The 21,297-nt window shown below is 40.9% G+C and overlaps 1 protein-coding gene across 1 annotated transcript; it reads right to left on the bottom strand.

Moving 5' to 3' along the window:
- Positions 1–856: 856 nt before the first annotated feature.
- SELENOT (selenoprotein T) lies at positions 857–21,185 on the bottom strand. The gene is made up of 6 exons (XM_003416156.4): positions 20,987–21,185; positions 6,138–6,248; positions 5,473–5,599; positions 3,709–3,796; positions 2,085–2,238; positions 857–1,584 (listed from the first exon to the last, which is right to left on the bottom strand). The coding sequence occupies exons 1-5, from the start codon at positions 21,121–21,123 to the stop codon at positions 2,114–2,116; spliced, it is 588 nt and encodes a 195-aa protein (XP_003416204.2). The 5' UTR covers positions 21,124–21,185; the 3' UTR covers positions 857–1,584; positions 2,085–2,113.
- Positions 21,186–21,297: the final 112 nt, after the last annotated feature.

The following is a 21,297-nucleotide window of genomic DNA, read 5'->3' as shown; positions in this document are numbered from 1 at the left end:
ACATCTAAATGCCATAAAATTAACTGTGTCACTTAGTGGAATGCCTCAGCTGACAGACAATTAATCAAAGATAATAAAATATTATTACACTGGAGAACAATCTCTAAGAAACTTTCAGCTTCAACTGTATTGACTCTTGCCAGTATATAAAGAACTTGGGTTAAAAATCTATTTAATGAGTTTTCTGCAGTGAATTATTAGACCAACTTTTTGTCAGCTAGAGGTTAAGGTCTGTTTCACCTTGAGGCTGTCACAATCAGGACTGCCACCTGACATTCATTCACACTCAGTGACAAACGAAGTAAGCAGCTCTGTGCTAGGTGTGAGGTGGCCTGAGTGCTGAATTACTCCTACCTTGTTTACAACCCGCTTCACTTCCACTAACAAATCTATGCTTACTTTTGGCTCCACCACTTCTACTCCTCCTCTGCGGATGCCAGGGTATGTCATGAATGCTATTATGACTCATTGTATTTTTCTACATTATGATCCTATTCTGCTGAATTAGTCTTAGTCTTCATCAATTTAAGTTTTAAAAACTCTGAAAAAACATTAAATTCACTGAGTAAAAAATCTTCAAAATTGCTCCTAAAATACAATAAAATTCTGGTATGTTAGACAAATTAAATTATTGGTCAAGTGCTCACCATTCACCAAATATCCAAGTTGTAGAAGTTCCACTAAACTCTCCTTAGTGAGGTTAAGGTTTAATTACCTCAAAACCAGCACACGAACCTCTGATTTGTGTGTGAACGGAACATGTATCCCTTATCAAGTTAACCCGTTCAGTCAAAAGCAAAAACGGAGGCAGACAAATACAGTGCTAACAGGTACACACTGCACAACAAATTGAAACTTTTTATTTAACTTGTATCTGCTTGGTTTTTTATTTAGTTAAGTATAAAGGCCCAGTTAATCAACTCATTAGACTGGTCAAGGCAAGACACTTGAACTACACAATAAGGTTTAAAAAGCAATTGGTCTTTTAGTAGTTCTCTGGTAATCACACATACACACATACACACAAACTGATAGAGTACTCTGGATATAGGATTTCCCTCCGTAATCTTGTATAATGCACTGTTCACGATCTGCAGTATTTTGAAATCTTTATAGATTGGACACGACCAAATTAGAGATGTCTGATAAAGCTCTTATAAAGTATTTGGGAACTACAGCTCTATCCCCAAAGAGATCTAGTTTAAACTACAAAAAGGAAAAATTCATACAAAATCACAACAGATTTAACAGACATCTTTGGGGGGGAAAAAAATCAAACAATAACTCAATTTCCTACTTTTTCAAATACGACCAAAAGAAAAAGTTACGAGTAGTAATGTTTACTTTTTAAACTATGAACTGGCTGAATTAAAATAAAAAAGGAAGCTGTACAGTATTATTGCACTCCACGGACGTGCAGAACTCCAAGATGTGCCAGCACTGACAAACCGTCTTGCACTGAGGTTTTCCAAGAGGTACAACGCGCCTGCCAAAAAAGCATCTGGTCTGTACTAACAGCTCGCTGTCTTCAGTACAGGCCTTCATAATGTCAGTCACGCTGCTCTTGAAAAAATCCCTTAATGTCTGAAAGAGACACAGAAAAGGAACGTTTTATTTAAAAATCACTCCTCTTTCCTTCAGAAAGTGAATTCGTTAACCGCAAAAGAACTGAGAACATCACTGCTAAGCAAAAGTCAAGACCTCTCCATGGTCACACACATTTTATCCTGAATTTGCACAAAGAATGTGTGTACTCTTAGGAGCTAATTATTCCAGACTGAGGAGAGGATATATGTCCATGCATACTCTAACACAACATATCAACTCTGCCCATTTTGAGTTCACAGCCAAGGAAAAGGTGTTAAAGCTTTGAATTATTAAGCTTTGAAGATAAAATTATACAGACAACCTTACTTAATTTTGACAGGTCCAAACTCTCTTGATTTGCTAATAAATTTTAATGAAGAAAACATACATCTGTGAAATCTTAAGCTGGAAAGTCATGTAATTTCTAGTAACTTGCTGATTAGTGATGAGAATGAAATGAAACCTATACAGAGTAATTGTATTTTTAAAGTACTTACAAAAGAGTTTCCAGTGCTGAAAGGTGGGGCTATGATCGATGGTGTGGGATAGAATCCATATGCACATTAAGCTTCATTTCATTGTCAAGAATTTGAACAAGCTGTTGCATGGATGGAAGGTGACCAGATTCCAGCTTAGACCACACGGGGACATCTATAAAAATAAACGGCACAACCCGCATCACAAAGAAAATATTAAGAGTCTGTAATGGACATTCATTTCACAAATACTTATAGAGTGTCTATGTACACACTGAGGATACAAACGTAAGCAAAAGAGGTAATTTCCTCGCCCTTACGGATTTACATTCTAGCAGGGGAAACAGAAGTACACAAATAACTATAAAATGACCATTCTGCCAAGTGCTAAGAACTAAAACTAGAAGGTGCTACAGTGCTACGAGGGGCATGTACAATGCACGCCTCCCACACTGACTGGCCAGAGAAGTAATGCCATTTAAATGGAGAGCTAAAAGACAAAGTCACCAAGATAGAATGGGGGTCATGGGAACAGAAACCCAGAAAACCTTTGAGGCAGAGGGAAGAGAAAAGATTTGGAAGGAGCTTGTCACATTCAGGGAGCTTGTCAGGGCAGCAGGAGAGGAAAGGCAGAAAGGAGGCTGGAGAGAGGTGGGCAGGGATGGGGTCGGGGCTGACGAGCTATGAAGGGCCAGGCAACAAATGTGTCCGGCTCTGGATGATATACGGTCTCCGTCACCACCACTCAAGGGTATTACACAGGATGTAAGATCAAAGATATCAGATAAATACTTACATAACCAGAAAGAAAACATATTTCCACAAACTTTTCATTCACGAAATTGAAAACTTAATTCACAGACACTGAAATTTGAATTTTATATGACCGTCATGCATCAGAAAATATTCTCCTATTTTTTTTCAACCATTAAAAAACATAAAAACAATTCTTAGTTCATGGGCCATACTTGCCAGCTCCTGGTTTAGAGAATGGATTGGAGCGGAACAAGATAATTGTGGCCTGGACTAGGGTGGTGGCAGTAAAGATGAACAGAAGCAGATGTCTGAGAAATTTAGGATGCAGAACTGATAAGACTCAGTAGTCCATCAGACATGGGGAGAAAGGGAGATGGAGCTGTTCCCCCAGGTTTCTGACCCGGCCAACTGGGTGGACAGATGATGGTGTCATTAACTCAGAAATGCCGATGGAAGAGCAAGCTGGGGTGAATAGGACTTGCAGGAAGCAGAGGTGATCAAGAGTTAACTTTGGGGCCGGGTTGTACTTTCAGACTCCTGGGTATGGCCTAGAAGACAGGCCTGGTACAGACCAGAGCTATACATTCAGGACTTGTCATCATACAGCTATTATTATAAACCACAGGCGTAGGGAAGGGCTGTATATAGAGAGAATTCAGCATATGAAGGCCAACTCTCCAAAGAATTCCAAAATACGAAGTTCAAGTAGAGGTAAAGACAGAATATATTGAAATTTCATAAATTATTCTATACCCTGAAGTTTCAAGTTTCTTTCAAATATACTTTTATTGAACATTAAAGTTTCCCTCATTACAAAAAAAAGGAAAGCCTAATGCTAATTATACATCATTTTAAATTTATCACAAAATGCAAATTATTCAGAACCCACCATTCAAGGTTATCTCAAATGCACCCGTTGACATACACTGGTTCTCAATCATGTTGCTCAAGAAGAAAACCATCATGCACGCATAGACCTGAGGGAAAATACAGTTTAGCACGACAGGCAAAGTCACACTGAAGTCAAAACGAGACAATTTGAGACACAGCAATCTTTTTAATACAAAATCTCATATTTTATTTGGCAAATGGTCTTTTTAAATCTACTTTAGAAAGACGGATTTTACCATTTTTATAATGTAGGAATTCACAAGAGACTAGTGATGCAATGATAAGCAATTCTATGTGAACATCTCATTGCTACTAAGCTTATTTTAATAGTCAATACAATCTATCCACGTTCCAAGTAACTTATTTTAAGTCATATTAAGAAAAAAAAGTAGGATAGAAAGCAGTGGCAAATTAAGGTTCATTTATCTACCTTTTGAAAGCAAATCTATACCTTCCCAAAAGAAACTAGAAGCTCTCTGTTGGACAGGAAGGTTTTACTTTAACAAAATCACCAGATTAACGCAGGATGCAGCAGGGATGCCAATCCACAGCTAAAACTGTTTCAGAAAAAGAAACCAAAATGCCCACAGTAGATGAGAGCTTTCTCCCTGCCCCGCCTGAGGTAGGTGCATTTTGATTCACAGTGGCTACCCCAGCATTTCTTGCAGAACAATCGACAAGGTTCTTCAGTATATTTACATCGATTCTTTAAGGCAATCTGTCAAACACAGGAAGCTGTCATAAAAGCTACAACTTTCAAAGTACATTCCCATTATATATGAGATCAATAACGGAATGTATGGCTACAAAAGTAAAATGCACTAAAGAGAACTTGGAGTCAACAGAATTCATAAACACAGCATGAAACAGTATCAGTAAGTGTTCTACTGCTAATCCTTAACCTTTTGCACATCAGCATTTCATTAGTAACAGGGCAGGGACACACTTCAATTAGAGGTAGCACTTGCGGAGGTTTGCTAAGTAGCCTTACCTGTTGTTAGAAATAAGTGGTTCCCAAAGAAAAAAGAAAAGTTATGTAGGATTCTGCTAAAGGTAGTCTCAGCCTAGAACTAAAGTGCAGTCCAGATGGAGGACCCCAAAATAAAAATACTTCACAGAAGGAAACCTAAGCATTCTTGTCCAAAAAAGAAATGAAATTAGCTTCACTTCTGATAGCAGAAAGATACGCCCTCCAGAAAAGATGATTTTAAGTAAGACAGATGAACCTAAGAGAGATCTAAACAGAACATATACTGCAGCAAGAACCTACAAATAAAAGATAGCACAAAATCCTGCAGGCAATTTGACAAACAGGTCTACATGACAATTTTTTTTTAAGAGAGTAGTTTTGGCAAGAACAAATTAGTGGAAACCCCCTTTTTAAATATGAACACGCCCATGTTAATCAGGAAAAAGGGCCCCTTCTATGTGTATATGTTTTGCTGGATATGACCTGAATCTAAGTTGTATAACCGAAATTCAGCATTAAATTATTTTGTGCCCAGATTCTACTAACAGTACTACCTCCCTGCCCTCTCCACCCAAAAATAATAAATGTAAAACCTAATCATTCTTAATATACAGATAAGGAGACTGAGACCCAAGGAGGTTAAGTAGCTTGCCCAGAGACAAAAAGCGGTTTAAGTTAAATTAACACAAGTGAACAGGTGAATCAGTACAGCCACTCAAAATGCAAATACATTAGAACATTCTCATTGACAACCTGAACATCTCCAGCCAGCAAAGTGATTAAGCGACATACCTTATTTTCTTGGCCCCACTGCCAGATGCTAGGAGCTTGCATGCCAAAGAAAGCAAAAGGATCCTTGCCAACAATTATTAGGCCTATTAATACTAGTTTGAAGACTGACAGGAAAGATGCTATGTGTCTATCAAAAAAGAAAAGATGCATCAGAAGTCACAATTTCTCCTCTACTTCAAGGTTACAGGCAAATACATGTGTACAGATATTTCTAGACACCAAATCTGAAAGTTACTAATTACAATTGAGAAGAAGCTGGTAGCCAAAGTTTATTTGCAGTTAAAAAAAAAAAAAAGTGTTTAATATCTTTTAAATCGATAAAAAAAAGTTAACTCAAACTTACACAGGACCTTTTAAAATACTAGTATTTTAATAAAGTACAGTATTTAATACCACTGACTTTCCATAAGGATTTGGGAGTTCTTGGCTTATTTCCACAATAAAAAGTACAAAAGAAAACACATCTTTAGAAGGACTGGCATCTTTGAAATGACCCTCCTCCTCTTTCCGTTCTTACACAAGAAGCCATCTATATTCGGGTCAAATTAACTCTGTATATTAATATAACCAATAAAGAAATTACACAAACCAAAGAAAGTTAATTCAACCAATTCACAATTTATAAAGTCAAGTAATTTCTTTTCCAGTTAGTGAAATGCACTTACCTATATATTGGCTGGGGGAGGTAATTCTCTCCTTCAATGCGGATGTCTGGGTACCGCTGGCTAATAACCCGCATGTACTCCTCGAACACCCGCCTATAACCTCAGGAGACGCTGCGGAAAGATAAGTGTTTCCATTAAGTGGTGTAGCACACACCAAAATTTATTTTGCAGTTACCCAAAGCCTAAAAATTATTACCAAGATTAAAAATAAATGTTTCTCAAGATCAGTCACAAATTAACGACTAGCTGGATGATGGGTACGGCGAGGTTTTGTACAAGTTTGAAATTTTTCACATTAAGTTACACTCCCCCCACACCCCATAAATACTTCCATTAAAAAAGTAAGCTTTGTGGTTCCTCAGAAAAATAAAAACAGAACTACCGCATGATCCAGCAATTCCACTCCTAGGTATACACCCAAAGGACTTGAAAGCAGAGATTCAAACAGATACACGTACACCAATGTTCACCGCAACGCTATTCACAATAGCCGAGAGGTGGACAAAGCCAAATGCCCACCGTCGGACGAATAAACAAACGTGGCAGCTCCACAGTGGACTGCTACTCAGCCGGTGAGATGAGGTCTTGATACACGCCACAACGTGGACAGAGCCTGAAGACGTGAGGCTGAGATGGGAAAATCTCGTTAAGGGTAGGGTTGCACAGCTGATTAACATAACTGCTGTCAGTAAGTTATCCACATGTGAAAAAGTGAATTGGTAAAAGCTGTCTGACAGATATATTTACAACAATGACGACAACAACAACAACAAAGAGCAGCTGCTGAGGCTGCTTACGCACAACCGAATACCTCCTGGGATCTGGCTCCTTAGTTGGAGGCTCAGGGTTATGGTTTCAGAGGACATCCCAGTTAACTGGCCCAATATTGTGTTCAGTGCTTCTGTTCTGGGTCCTAGTTCACCGCATAGCGCCTGGGGTCTTAAAGACTTCCAGGGGGCCACCATCCAAGGCACAGCAACTGGACTCTACTCACCTGGCGCAACCGAGGAAGAAGCAGAGTCAGGAAGAGGAGGAAGAGATGGAGTGCGTGGAAAACTGCCTCCACCACAGACCCGGAGAAGTCGATGGTGCCCAGCTACCATTACTGAGCACTCGGATCAAAGATTCTATAGAAGAATCCTGATCAAAAGGGGCAAAGTGCAGAATAAGATTTCACATTTTCATGGAATCCAGCATTTCCGGAGCGATGGAGGCTGGCTGAATCCCCAAAAACTACTGTCCTGAGATAACCTTTAAACCTTAAAGCAAAGATATCCCCTGAAGGCTTCTTAAAACCAGAAAATACTTCAGCTTTAACAGTAAAGAATGTCTGCCTTGACCATTATGCCCTTTTAAGATCTATCTATTTGGGATCAAACCGACAACAGCAGCTTGAAAAATCAGACAGGAAAGTTAGAGGGCTGTGAGTTTCTGTTCATGGGGGAGGAACAATTCAGAAGAGGGTAATCAATGTCACTGAACTGTTCATGTTGACACTGTTCAATAGTGTCTGTTTTACAGTGTATATTCTCAATGACAAAAAATAAATTATAAAAACAAAAATATCAAGCTTTACAGATCTGGGTTCTTGTTAGCCAGCAGCAAATATCTACTCACGTGTTTCTGCATATTTTGAGCTGTCATACTTACCTGCCCCTGCTTTTTGTATCAGTTTATAAGACTATCACAGTGTATTTTCGGACAAGTTTGCTTATGCATATTCCCTCCTTATATCTGCCTCCAGGCTTGTAAGAACTGCCCTACCCAAGATAATTTTTCTGTTTTGAGAAAAGTAATTACTACTGCCAACGGATGTTTTTCAAAGTGAGACATACCTAGCGTTTACCGAGGTGAACAAAACGTTATGTGAAATGCGCTCACAGTAAGGCGCCAGTCATCACTCTACCTCTTCCACCACGCCCAGCTCTTTCAACTTATTCCACTTTTTCTGGGTCAGTGAGTAAAACTGTCAGACCCCCAGCGTTCCTTCAACAATACGTGAGCACACTAAAAATATACTGCTGCAGCTGCCCGTTTGTTCCCTCGGGCCCTGGGCCAAAGGCGCTAAGGAGTAAGCCTAAACCTTGAACTGGAATCTTAAACGTAAGTTCCCAGTCAAAGTGCAAATGCCCTGCCAGTAATGCAGAGATACCTGCTCCATGGAGTTAACGGCTACGACTGCTCCACTGAAAATATTTTTCATACCAAACAATATTTTTCTGAAAGAACTTATTTACATATCAGATGATCTATATCTAGTGAACAGAAAGGAAATTTAGCAATTCCAGAAAAACCTTTTGTCCACTTGAGTATTTCAAATAGGTTCTGTGCATTTAAGCCCATCCTGTGTTCCAAGCCTCCTAATTAATTCACAATGCCAAGCACCCCACGTCTCCCTTCTCTCTACTGCCTCTCTCTAACTGTAGACAAAATGCCAGCTGATCTCAATCCCCAACCAGCCACATCCTTCTCATATAATAAAGGACGACATGGGCAAAATCAATGTTTACTGTTACGAAACAAATACTTGTGATTTCTTCTATCCTCAGCATCTCCTGAACTCAACCCTCCCTTTTATTCACAATGACTCCAACCTCCCCACAGCCCCCATGATTGCCCTCTCATCCCAGTTGGTTCCTGGCAGCTATATTTACACAGCAACCCAACCCCTTGCCATCGGGAATGTTCCAGAAATGGCAACCTCTCACCGGGAGGCCGAGTCCCTTCTCCAGGAATGAAGAACTGCCCACACAGGTAAACATTTCACATCAGAACTGGAGGGGAAGGGGTGGGGGCCATAATCCTTCGACAGGACTGAGAAGAGGAGACAAGCCGATCTTTGAGGAAGAGAAAACAACTACATTTTACTAAGTACTGATGTGAATCAGAGAAAGAGGGACGCCTCCTCAGGCGTTCCAGTTCCCTTTTCAGCCCTTCCTGAGGCCCTGCTGCCTTCATCTCGGCCTTTGGATTCCATGACTATCATTTTAAAAATCTTTTAATGCATTTGCAATTTTTTAAAACCACCTCAAATGGGTTTCTCTTACTTGCATCCCAAGAATTTCAACTACTGTTCCCCTGTCTACCAAGAATATCAGGAAGACACTTTGTAAATCCTGTGGTTTCTAACTGTCCACATCAGTGATCAACAGCTCACTGGTCACTGAAAACGGACTGCTGCATTTTTAGACAGAACCTGTTTTGGTAGAGAAAGAGGTAATAGATGCGTGCTGCATGACTCACTCTAAGTGTTTTAAGCAATCAAACCTGAACAAGGTTTTCTATAAACCACACCAGAAAGCAGACATTCAGGAGTTGAATAATGAATTTATCTGGTGTTTTATTCTTGTTTTTTAAGTTGCAAACAGGGAGTGTGCACACATTTTGGATGACGACAAAAAATGTGGACTGGAACTTGCCTGACTTTTTAAAAAGCTGCAAAAACATCACGAAAGAGGTGGCAGCTTAACAGGTGAAAGGAGTGTATTCTATGAAACCAAGCGATCCCCTTTCCTCTGTGAATACACGAGCACACACACACACAGCCTAAAGTGGCTTCTAAGAGGTTCTGAGTCTCGACTTTATTACGAGTTTATTCCAACGTCACCTGAAATCAATTTACAACCAACAGGTAAAAGTGTAAGACAAACAGGAAAGCAATAAACAAAGCGGCCAAGAGACCTTTCTAGTTTGGCGAATTGCTGTATTTTACTTTTTTGTCAGTCTTCCTGATAACTTATAAAAATTCACTGAGTGAATTTTATGGCATGTGACTAATACCTCAAAAATGTATTGAAACACTAATAAAAATATGTAGTAGTATGTGAAGGATTTGACAAGAGACATAATTCCTTCAAAATGCAGATAAATCACCATTTATTGCATGCCTTTACTGTCACTTTTATTGAGTGCCTACATACCATGTAAATCTGTTAATAAAAAATGCTTTCCACATACATAATAGAATACACAAAGAGGGCACAGTCATAGAAGCTTCCTTGACATATCCAAACACCTTAAGGGACCAAGTAACTAGGGCTGAGGACCATGGTCTCAGGGGACAACTAGGCAACTGGTATAACATAGTTTGTGAAGAAAATGTTCTACATCCTACTTTGGTGAGTAGTCTCTGGGTTCTTATAAGCTTTTGAGCAGCCATCTAAGACACATCTATTGGTCCCATAACATCGGAGCAAAGGAGAATGAAGAAAACCAAAGACACAAGGAAAATATTAGTCCAAAGGATTAATGGACCACATAAACCATTGCCACCACCGGCCTGTGCCCAGAAGAGCTAGATGGTGCCTAGCTACCACCACCGACCACTCTGACAGGAATCATAATAGAGGGTCCCTGACAGAGTGGGAGAAAAATATAGAACAAAATTCAAATTCACAAAAAAGGCCAGACTTACTGGTCTGACTGAGACTGGAGGGACTCCTGAGACTACATCCCCTGGACACCCTACTAACTCAGAACCGAAGCCACTCCCAAAGTCCTATATTAGCCTGCTTTTCTAAAGTGTCACAGAAGCGTGCTGTAGCAGTGATGGAAAATTTAAATTAGTATGTCCATCAGGTCTAGTTCTGCTTAAAATTCTCAAAAGCTTCACTCTTCCTGACTATCTCATCTCAAATAAGGTAGAGAGAGAATGAGAGTAAATGCTACCCAGGTATGACAGGAAGGTATGAGGGATTCTGCCTGGAGTCACAAATAATTCTAGTAAGAAAGTATCTTTTAAAATATCTACCTTAGAAATATACCATTAATATATGACATACTATCATTAGTACATATATATATATCAAATATACCATTAATATCACACACGTGTAAAATTTTGCTGAAGATCATTGAAAAGCTATTGCAGCAGTACTTTGACAGGGAACCGCCAGAAATTCAAGCCAGATAGAAAAGCACACGGAACAAGGGCTGTCACTGCTGATGTCAGGTGGATCTTGGCTGAAAGCAGAGAATACCAGAAACATGTTTACCTGTGCTTTATTGACTACGTAAAGGCATTCAACTGTATAGACCATAACAAATTATGGATAACACTGTGAAGGATGGGAATCCCAAAACGCTCAGTTGCTCATGAGGAGCCTGTACTTACACCAAGAAATAGTCATTCGAACAGAACAAGGGGATACAGTGTGGTTTAAGGGGATACAGTGTGGTTTAAGGTCAGAAAATGTGTGCGTCAGGGTTGTGTATCCTTTCACCATATTTATTGAATCTGTATGCCCAGCACATAATCCAAGAAGCTGGACTATATGAAGAAGAACAGGGCATCAGGATTGGAGGAAGACTCATTAACAACCTGCGATATGCAGATAACACAACTTTGCCTGCTGAACAGAGAAGAGGACTTGAAGCACTTACTGATGAAGATTAAAGACAAAGACTTCAGTATGGATTACACCTCCACATAAAGAAAACAAAAGTCCTCACAACTAGACCAATAAGGAACATCATGATAAACAAAGAAACAACTGAGGTTTTCAAGGATTTCATTTACTTGGATCCACAATCGATGCACATCAAACAACGCATTGCATTAGGTAAATCTGGTGCAAAAGATCTCTTTAAAGTGTTAAAAAGCAAAGATTATCACTTTAAGGGCTAAGGTGCCTGACCCAAGCCACGACTGGCGGCCTCATGTGTATGCAGAAGCTGGACAATGAATAAAGATGACTGAAGAATTGATGCCTTTGGATTATGATGCTGACGAAGAATGCTGAGTATAGCATGGACTGTCAGAACAACAAACAAATCTGTCTTGGAAGAAGTACAGCCAGAACACTCATTAGAAGCAAGGATGGTGAGACTATCTCTCACATACTTTGGATGTGTTATCAGCTGGGACCAGTCCCTGGAGAAGGACATAATGCTTGGCAAAGCACAGGCTCAGCGAAAAGGAGGAACACCCTCAACAAGATGGACTGACACAGTGGCTGCAACAATGGGCTCAAGCCTAAGAACTGTGAGGATGGCACAGACCAGCGCTTCATTCTGTTGTACACAGGGTCGCTATGAGTCAGAACCGACTTGACGGCATATAATAACGATAATCACACGGAAGTACTTTTTGGGTTTAGATGGTATTTTTAAAGAATAAGCACAACCGCATAACCAAAAATAAACTGATTAAAAGAATAAAAAAAATTAAAACAAAATGAAGTTTAGGGGTTAATACAAAATTTAACAAAGATAGCTTTTTTGAGCTAAATGAGCAAAACAAAATTATGGCCAAAATGCTCCTAAAGCAAAACAAAACAAAAAAACCCCAAACCTATTGCCTTCAAGTTGATTCCGAATCATAGCAACCCTTCAGGAGAGTAGAATTGCCCCATTAAGGTTTCCAAGGAGTGACTGGTGGATCTGAACTGCTGCCGTTTTGGTTAGCAGGCCAAGCTGTTAACCATTGCGACACCAGGGCTCCAAAATTAGTCCTACCACTTTCAAGTCTTGTTTTTCTTCTGACTTATCCAGTGGGAAAATGATTAAAATTTATTTAACACCTGTGTGCCCAAACTATCTATGTGTATTCTTAATTAACCCTCAAGACAATCCTGTGAAGTTTTATCATCTCCATTTATAGATGAGGAAACTGAAGTTCAGAGAGGTTAACTTGCTTATGGTCATACAGCTAACAGGCGACAGAGCAAAATTCGGACCCAAATTATGTAAGACTCCAAAGTCCAGTTCTCCTCAATAAAACAAAGGATATTCAGGGTAGAAAGAATGAGCAATGGAAAAAAATATACATACATATACACACACATATATATATCAGCTCTCTCACTAACCAACCACAAGAAAATGGTCAAGCCAATTAACCTTCCTTTGTCACATATCCATGAGCCCTGGTGGCGCAGTGGTTAAGTGTTCAGCTGGTAAACTGAAAGGTCAGCAGTTTGAACCCACCAGCTGCTCCAAGGTACAAAGATGTGACAGGTGACAGTCTGCTTCCATAAAGATTCACAGCCTTGGAAACCCTATGGGACAGTTGTGCTCTGTCCTATAGGGTCGCTGCGAGTTGGAATTGACTTCATGGCAATGGGTTTGGTTTTTATGGTTTTTGTCACATACCCGCTTTTGCATAATGAGGAGAATGACTCCAACATACAACAAATATGGTACACACGAGATAAAAAACAACTAGTTGCTTCTGACACATGGCGATCTCACGTTTGTCAGAGTAGAACTGTGCTCTGTAGGTTTTCAATGGCTAATTTTTCGAAAGTAGATTGCCAGGTCTTTCTTTTGAGGCATCCCAGGGGGAACTCAAACTGCCAAACTTTTGGTTAGCAGCTGAGCATGTTAACAGTTTTCACCACAAGAGATAAGGCACGTGAAAGTGACGCACATATGTAGGTAAGCCATTATCACCATTACCAGAAGAATGCTAACAGCACTCAGACACTCTAGACGAGTAAAATACTTCTGTCAGCTTCTTTTCCTAAAGGAGTTCACAGCATAGCTAAGAGACAAACACAGAGCAAGCCCTGGGGAACAATGATAAGCTAACATGTAAGCAAGCCCAGCTAGCGGTGTAGGACAAATTATAAACACAAGTGTTAAAGTGAAAGGGCTGACCGCACTGATCTTTATATCGTATTTCTTTTAATGTCAAACTACCTGTATTCTAGCCTTTCTTAATAATAATCTATCTTTTCTACCAGTAAAATGGAAAAAAAAAACATGGACCAAAAAAAACCCCAAACGAACCCATTGCTGTCAAGTCAATTATGACTCATGGCAACTACCAAACCGATCTACCGTTAGCTAATGTTAAGACTAGACTTACCCGCCAAGATGCAAACTGGTGATGTCTAGGACTGGTGGTGCTGAGGTAACCAAGTCATGGTTGTTAAGTAGCTCTGGTCAGTGACACAACTGCTTCCCAAGTTAACCACTTGTCAAAGTGAAGAAACGAGTAGCATTCCTGAAGTAAAGGTTGTTGTGCTTTGGTACAAACACTAGGCTTGGTAATGACAGATCCTTACAGATAGGTTAAGCCACCTTCTTCAAGCAAGTACTGCAACGCCAAAGTAGAGACCAATCACAATAAAAACAGATGGGTTCCATTTTCATTCCTATTCCAAGTGCTGTAAGAATCTTTGATACTATTTAATCTGCTTTTCATTTTTCTCTACTAGTCAGAATTACTTTTCTAAAATATTAAACTGCTAAAAATCTTTAAGGAATCTTCTGGTTCATAGCTTCTCTCAAATTCTGAAATTACAGAAATTGACAAAAATATACCACACGAATACAACTGGTGTCACTGAATTGTTTATGTGAAAAACGTTGAATTGGCAGATGTTATGTTAAATATATTTTACAAAATTTTTTAAAAAGTCAGTTGGCAAATATATATATATAGAGAGAGAGAGAGACACTAACCAAGAGTCTAATGACAAAATCTAGGAGAAAATGATAATTCATTATAAAGCAGATAGAAGGAACAGGATTAAGAAAAATTACCTAAACTCTGCTTTAGGAAAATTTCTGTCTGAAAGCTCACAGATCTAAGGCCTGTCCCAAAGGGAGAGTAAGGCAGTTAGTTGTCCTTTGGCTTCAGTGAAGTGGGTAAAAGTACTATAGGTGTTCCCATCCCCAACTTTTCTATATCCTGGCAGAGGCTGTTTAAGAATAGAAAGAAAGGAAGAAAAACACCAACAGGGTAAGTGGTAAGGGTGTGTCGGGCAATCAGGACAGCAGGAAGAGGACTGGCAACAAACAGCACAATGAACTCTGGGAAGTGTAACCTAGCCCCATCAGGACAAGAGAACTGCTGATAGCAGAGTATGTTCAAAACTCACGTTTTACATCTATACCATCCTATGCATAACAGCTACCAAGCTAAAGCAGAGACCAACCAGGGAAAAGCCTGTCAGAAAGGAGCTATACCAGGAGCTGTCATCTGTACTCCAGTCAGTAATTTAATAGTAGGGGGCAGAGGCTACCACAGGGCCCACTACGGTGGGCTACCACAGGGCATTCATTCATTTTTCTCAACACTGACTGATGACAGGTACTGTTCCAGGGATATGGCAGTGAGCAAAACAGACAAAAACCTAGGCCTTCTTGGAGCTGGTGACATTCTACTGGAGATGATACAGTTGTCAGGTGATAATATCTCAAGTTGTTTATTTTTATCTTGTTTGAGAAACAGTAAGGAGGAAAAGAAAAAAACTTTGAGGGACTATGGAAAAAAAGTCACAAAACAAAAGAGCAGAAACCACAACCAAAAGATTCAAAACGAGAGTCTACATCCAAGAATGGTCTGCAAGAGGCAGAAGGATGATAAAAAGATAAGGGCTTCCAGAAAACTCAAAGGGAAAACCAAACATACCTTGAAGCCCTAAGAAGAATGTTACTGTTGTGGAAAACTGAATCAGTGATAATAACAAAAATTATAAAGGCTCTGAATATTACTACATTAATAAGACAGATTTCATAGACGAGATTCTTTTTCCTATAGAAGATACATGACTTACGAGAGCGCACAGACTATGTACAACTACTGACCGTGTCTGTTACGTCACAAAGAAAATCCAACACGCTGAAACAGCACATGTCACCTTCCGATTACAATGCAATAAAGCTACAAATTTTCACAGACTCAACACATTCTACGATCTTATAGTAGGAGCATTAACTAAGCTGCCTACCTTGAAATTTAAAATCTGATAACCTCTGACATACATTTTACTTTTACAGATTTACTTACGGAAATAACTGGATAAGTACACAGAGATATTTGAAGGGTATGCATCTCAGCACTGTAATTTTGTGAAAAATTAGGACCAAACTGAATGTTAACTACTAAAAGGTTGGTAAAATAAAGGCATCCCCATATTATGGAATAGTTTACTGACATAAAAAGTGGAGGGAAAAAAGCAAACGCAAGATGAAAGATGCATACAAGTTAAGAACTTATTTATGTAAAACTACACTGTATAGCGTATGTCTGTGTAGGCAGTCCTCTTGAAGGAAGCCCATCAAAACGTTAATAGACGGTTACGAGGAATTTTTACTTTTTTTTTTCCTTATACTCCTTTTAAAATTATTTTTAAATGTAATTATTTTCATAACCAGGAAACTATTAAAGCTTTGAAAGAGTTGAAAGTCGAAGAGGAAAGCTTTCAAAGGTTCAGAGTTCTCAGCACAGCACTAATGACAGCAGTATCAGAAGTAACAAAACAAAACAAAACAAAACAAAATGCGTGACTAAATTCCATGCAAACACAGCATTTAAAAAACCTAACCTGTTGGTAGAGGGATGTAGCTGCCACCCTTTTTTGTTCTCTAGTGACACTCTTATTACTACCCTGGACCAGCTTCTAAAGGTCCTTACTCCTGCATTTCATGACTCCAAGAAGCACATTACTCCATACTTAGTTAGCATCTCTGAAAAATCAAGGTTCGTCTTACAATCATTAGTGTGTCATCGCTTCAACAGCAGCATTTTTCCTTCCGAGTGGTACACATGCTGCCTACCCCTCCCCCAAATACATAATCCATCGCCAAGAGCAGTTAGCTTACCTCCTAAAGCTCTCTCAAACCTGTCCTTTTCTCTCGACTTCTATTTTCATCTCTTCAACCTCCATCACCTTTGCCTTGACAACTGCAACAGCCCTAAATGGTTTCCCCCATTCACTCTTTATCCCATAGAATGTTTCCTCCACACAGTGCAACTAGCTGAGCTTTATAAAATGCCAATCAGATCTCATCATGCTCACTTGCCCACCTCATTCTACATTCAACACTGAAGGGTTTCCACAGCTCTTTAGGGTAAAGACCAAAATCCTTAGCATGACCTACTAGACTCTGTAAGGGCTGTGCCATCCTGTCTACGGTCTGAGGTCAACAGTCTCTGCCTCAAGTAAGCTACGCTCTCTCCCTCTACAGGACCACTGCACCTATTATCCCCACTGCCTGGAAAGCTCTTTCTCACCGCTGCGCCTAAGTCTTACTTATCCTTCAAACCTCAGTTAAAAGTTCATTTCCTCAAGGAACCCTCCCCTGGTCCCTGACTATGTCCCCCTCATACCACTATATAACCTTTCTGCACGCAGATAACACAGTTGCAATTTTATATGTGTGTAGTCTATGGATTAACAGCTGTCTTCTCCTCCAGCCTGTGAAGTCCCTGAGAGCACTGAATTGAATTCTTAGCACCAAGCACAGTGCCTGCACATAGTAGGTACTCAAATTTCTGCTGAATATGTATTGTATCTGTAATGGAGCCCTGGTGGTGCAGTGGTTAAGCACTCAGCTGCCAATCAAAAGGCTGGCGGTTCCAACCCACCAGCCACTTCACAGAAAAAAGATGCAGCAGCCTACTTCCCTGAAGATTTACAGCCTTCGAAACCCTATGGGGCAGTTCTACTCTCCCATATGGTCGCTAGGAGTCTGAACCAACTCCACGGCAACAGGTTAAGCCTACGATGACTAACATGATCTCAGTAATTCAGTATTTCTCAGATCTGGTCAATTCAGCATTTTATGAACTTTAATCAGTACTGGCATCCAAATCAGTCTTGAGTCCTTTTTTCTTACCTCCATACTATGAAAGCAAAGGCTGAGTTTGTTTACATTTAAACGAAAATCTGTTTTTTAATTATTTACCTCTTCAAACTCCAGTTTGTAGTTGCCCTAAAATTATAAAAGCTGATTGTTAAATTAACAAAAATTTGAAAATTCCGCTATATTGGGCTAATACTTGAAATCTTCATTTAAACTATATATATATATTTTTTACTATTCTCAGTGTATCAACTGTCACTGTTAAAACAAGTATCAACTGTGAAGAAGTGTAGCCAGTAATCTCTTTAAACTGCAACTGACTGAATACTGTAGAAGCAGCTACATGCTAAATCATACATGAAGTAAACATACATATACATAGGATGGAAAGCAGTAACTGCCAGGGCTTCTGGTTAATAAGTTCAACTATTCCCACTCAGCCTACTTCCTCTTCACCTAAGCACCCCTCTCCTCAATAACCCCAAATTCATAGAATACATTTGCACCTAAAAATCACAAGAAAGAAAAATGTGGCAAGGGAACTTTACCGTGCTGTCTCTGTAGGCTCCCTGAGGGGCTGTATCTGTCTTGTTCATCACATCTTTAGCCCCTGAAACATAGCTGGTGTTGAATGAATATTGGGGGGGAAAAAAACACATGAACACAGTACAGGAAAAGTTTGTTTTAGGCTATTCTTCAAGCATTTAGGCTATTTTTCCAGTCTATTCTCTCTCCCTTCAACTGCATTTGTCTAGTGTATTGCGATTTTGTACCATTAGCAATTACAGAAGTAATACAGTTACCAGGTGACAGAACTCAAATTATATAAAGAAAATAAAATATGCTTGTGCAAAAGGTAATATGGGATAACAGCAACTGAAAAGATAACAATGGCTCTCTTCTGATTGTTAACAGTGGTGATTAATGAAAAACTGCATTTTAGAGCACTCAGACTTCAAATAGAAGAGCTCTGAAAGGTAGAAAAGAATTTTCACGTATGTTCAACAGTCCATCAGCTTCCTGTCCTTCCCCAAGCATACTTGCAAGTGAATGCCAAAGAGATTCAGCCAAAACCAAAAACCCAAGATTCGCTTTACTATAGGGTCACAATGAGTCAGAATAGAGTGGGAATAGACTGGTAGGCAGTAAGACATACACAGATAATCCCCGAGGGGATGGGGAGAAGCAGCAAAAGATAGCCCATAGGGAACCCTGGTGGTGTAGTGGTTAAGTGCTACAGCTGCTAACCAAAAGGTCAGCAGTTCAAATCCCCCAGGCGCTCCTTGGAAGCTCTATGGGGCAGTTCTACTCCGACCTATAGGTTTGGTTTGGTTTTGAGTAGGGCAAAAATGAAGTTATCTCTCTGAAGCTCTTTTGTTATGTACATGCTCAGGGTGGCTACAGAAGAAAACTGCATCAGACTTCTGGGATAAGCCTGTACTTAAGGCAAGAACAAACAAAAAGGTCAACTAAAGTACTAACAACTCTTTTAAAAAGTTTAATTTGAGGCACCCAAATTCCCTTCCCTACATCCGGTTACATCTTTTGAAAATCCTGTTATGAATATTCTCAGTGGAAGGCATGTCAAATATTTGAACAACGCAACTGTAAAAGAAGAGTAACGGGAAAAACAAATGAGAAATCAAGAGATGGGAAAGCGGAAAATAGAAAACGACAACTTGGAAACCGCTGTCTTGTTTTAATTACTTAAATCCAAAAGCATAAAACAATCTTTACAGGTTGGCAAGATGACTACCACTTTCTGACCATAAATAAATAAATAAATAAATAAATAAATATAGCATAGAATGGTCAAGTCATGACTCACACCTGTGTTCTTACATGAGATGATATATGCCAATACAGGGAGCTCTTTTTTTTTTTTTTAAATCAGGAAGAAGTTGAAACGTTTTTAGCTTTTATTCTGTAAATAAGATCTCAACATCTTATTTTGACGCTCTGGCTTAGAGGTCACCTTAAACTGATTTTTTTTTTTTTTTTAACTTTTAAGATTAAACAAAAGCTAGTTGGGGAAAGAGAAAATCTAAATTTTAGTATACTTACAGGGTCGCTATGAGTCGGAATCGACTCTGGGGCAAAATTATAGTCTAAATTAATTATTAGCAACTGCTTTTTTAAGATTCATTTTTTTCATTGTTAATACATTAAGTTTTAAAAGCTGATTTTAAATACAATGATGGCCAACACCAATAATCCAAATTACCAAGATCCTAAAGATTTACTGACTATCCCATCCTGAGAAAACGTCATCTTTTAGGGTACAGGATCCCCGTTTCCTCAATTTTTAAGAAAATCTTTTAAGGCTTTTCACATCTTCCTCAACTCCACTTACCTATTAACATGCAACAATGTCCTGCTCTTAATACTTAACTAAACCAAAACCCAAAACCCGATGCCGTCGAGTCGATTCCGACTCATAACGACCCTATAAGACAGAGCAGAACTGCTCCAAAGGGTTTCCAAGGAGCGCCTGCTGGATGTGAACTGCTGACCCTTTGGTGAGCAGCCGTAGCTCTTAACCACTGCGCCACCAGAGTTTCCATGAAAGACTTAACTAGGCAAAAACAACATCACTTATTGAACAGCGTCGAAAACTGTCATTTTGCGGGGGAGGGGGGTTTATTTCTCTGAAGGCCCAAGAAGAGACCTGAAAGGTAGAGAGAGACGCCAGAGCAGCCAATTTGGGGGCTGCGGGGGGCGGGGGGGCGAGAAGGCCGGCGCCGGGGCGCAAAGATCAAAGTGGACGAGCAGCGCGCGCTCCCCGTCTGACACTCGGGAACCGCCACATGAAAACCAGCGCCTCCGCAGCCCTGGCGCCCCCTCCGTCCCTGCGCCCCCTCCGCAGCCCTGGCGCCCCCTCCGTCCCTGCGCCCCCTCCGCAGCCCTGGCGCCCCCTCCGTCCCTGCGCCCCCCGACTCCGCCGTCACCCCGCGGTCCCGCCTCGAGCCTTCGCCCAGCAGGGCTCCCGGAGAGAATGCGGCAGGGCGACAGGCGCCGACTCATCCCCACCTCCGCAGGCGGCCGCGGTGGCCATGGCGGGACTGCCCGGACCCCACGGCCTCGCCTCTCCGCGTTCAGCCTCCTCGCGCCCGGCTTCCCCGTCCCACCGTTCTAGGAGCCGAGGGAGAAAGGCGTGAAGACGAAGGAGGGCGGCCCCGGGGCAGGCAGGCTGCGCAAGGCCGCTGCGCAGTTTCTCGGGGAAGGGAAGGCGCAGCCGGCTAGGCCGCAAAGCCGGGGCCTCGCGTAGCGAGCAGTGCCGAGCAGAGGCGCGGCGGGGCGGACGTACTCACCAAATCTGGAATTTCAGCAGCGGCCCCGTGGCGTACTGCATCTTTAATCTCTTGCTGGGCATGCCGCCCAGGTTGGCCGAGGCCTCGCTCCGGGCCACCGCCGACGCCGCCATCAGGAGAAGCAGCAGAAGCCTCATCTTGAACGAGCCAGCCGCCCCGACCGCTCTCACGCCGACACTGCAGTCAGCCCGAGGCCGAGCCGGAGCCGCGAGTTGCGCCTCAGTGCGCAGGCGCGGTCCGCCAAGGTCGGGAGGGAAGAAGGAATGCGCCTGCGCGGCCCGGCGACCGCGCACGCGCGGGGGAGAGAACGG

The sequence above is a fragment of the Loxodonta africana genome, chromosome 23, assembly GCF_030014295.1.
Source record: "Loxodonta africana isolate mLoxAfr1 chromosome 23, mLoxAfr1.hap2, whole genome shotgun sequence".
NCBI lineage: Eukaryota > Metazoa > Chordata > Mammalia > Proboscidea > Elephantidae > Loxodonta > Loxodonta africana.
The sequence above is the reverse complement of the archived record's forward strand: the minus strand, read 5'-3'. Positions and strand labels throughout refer to the sequence as shown.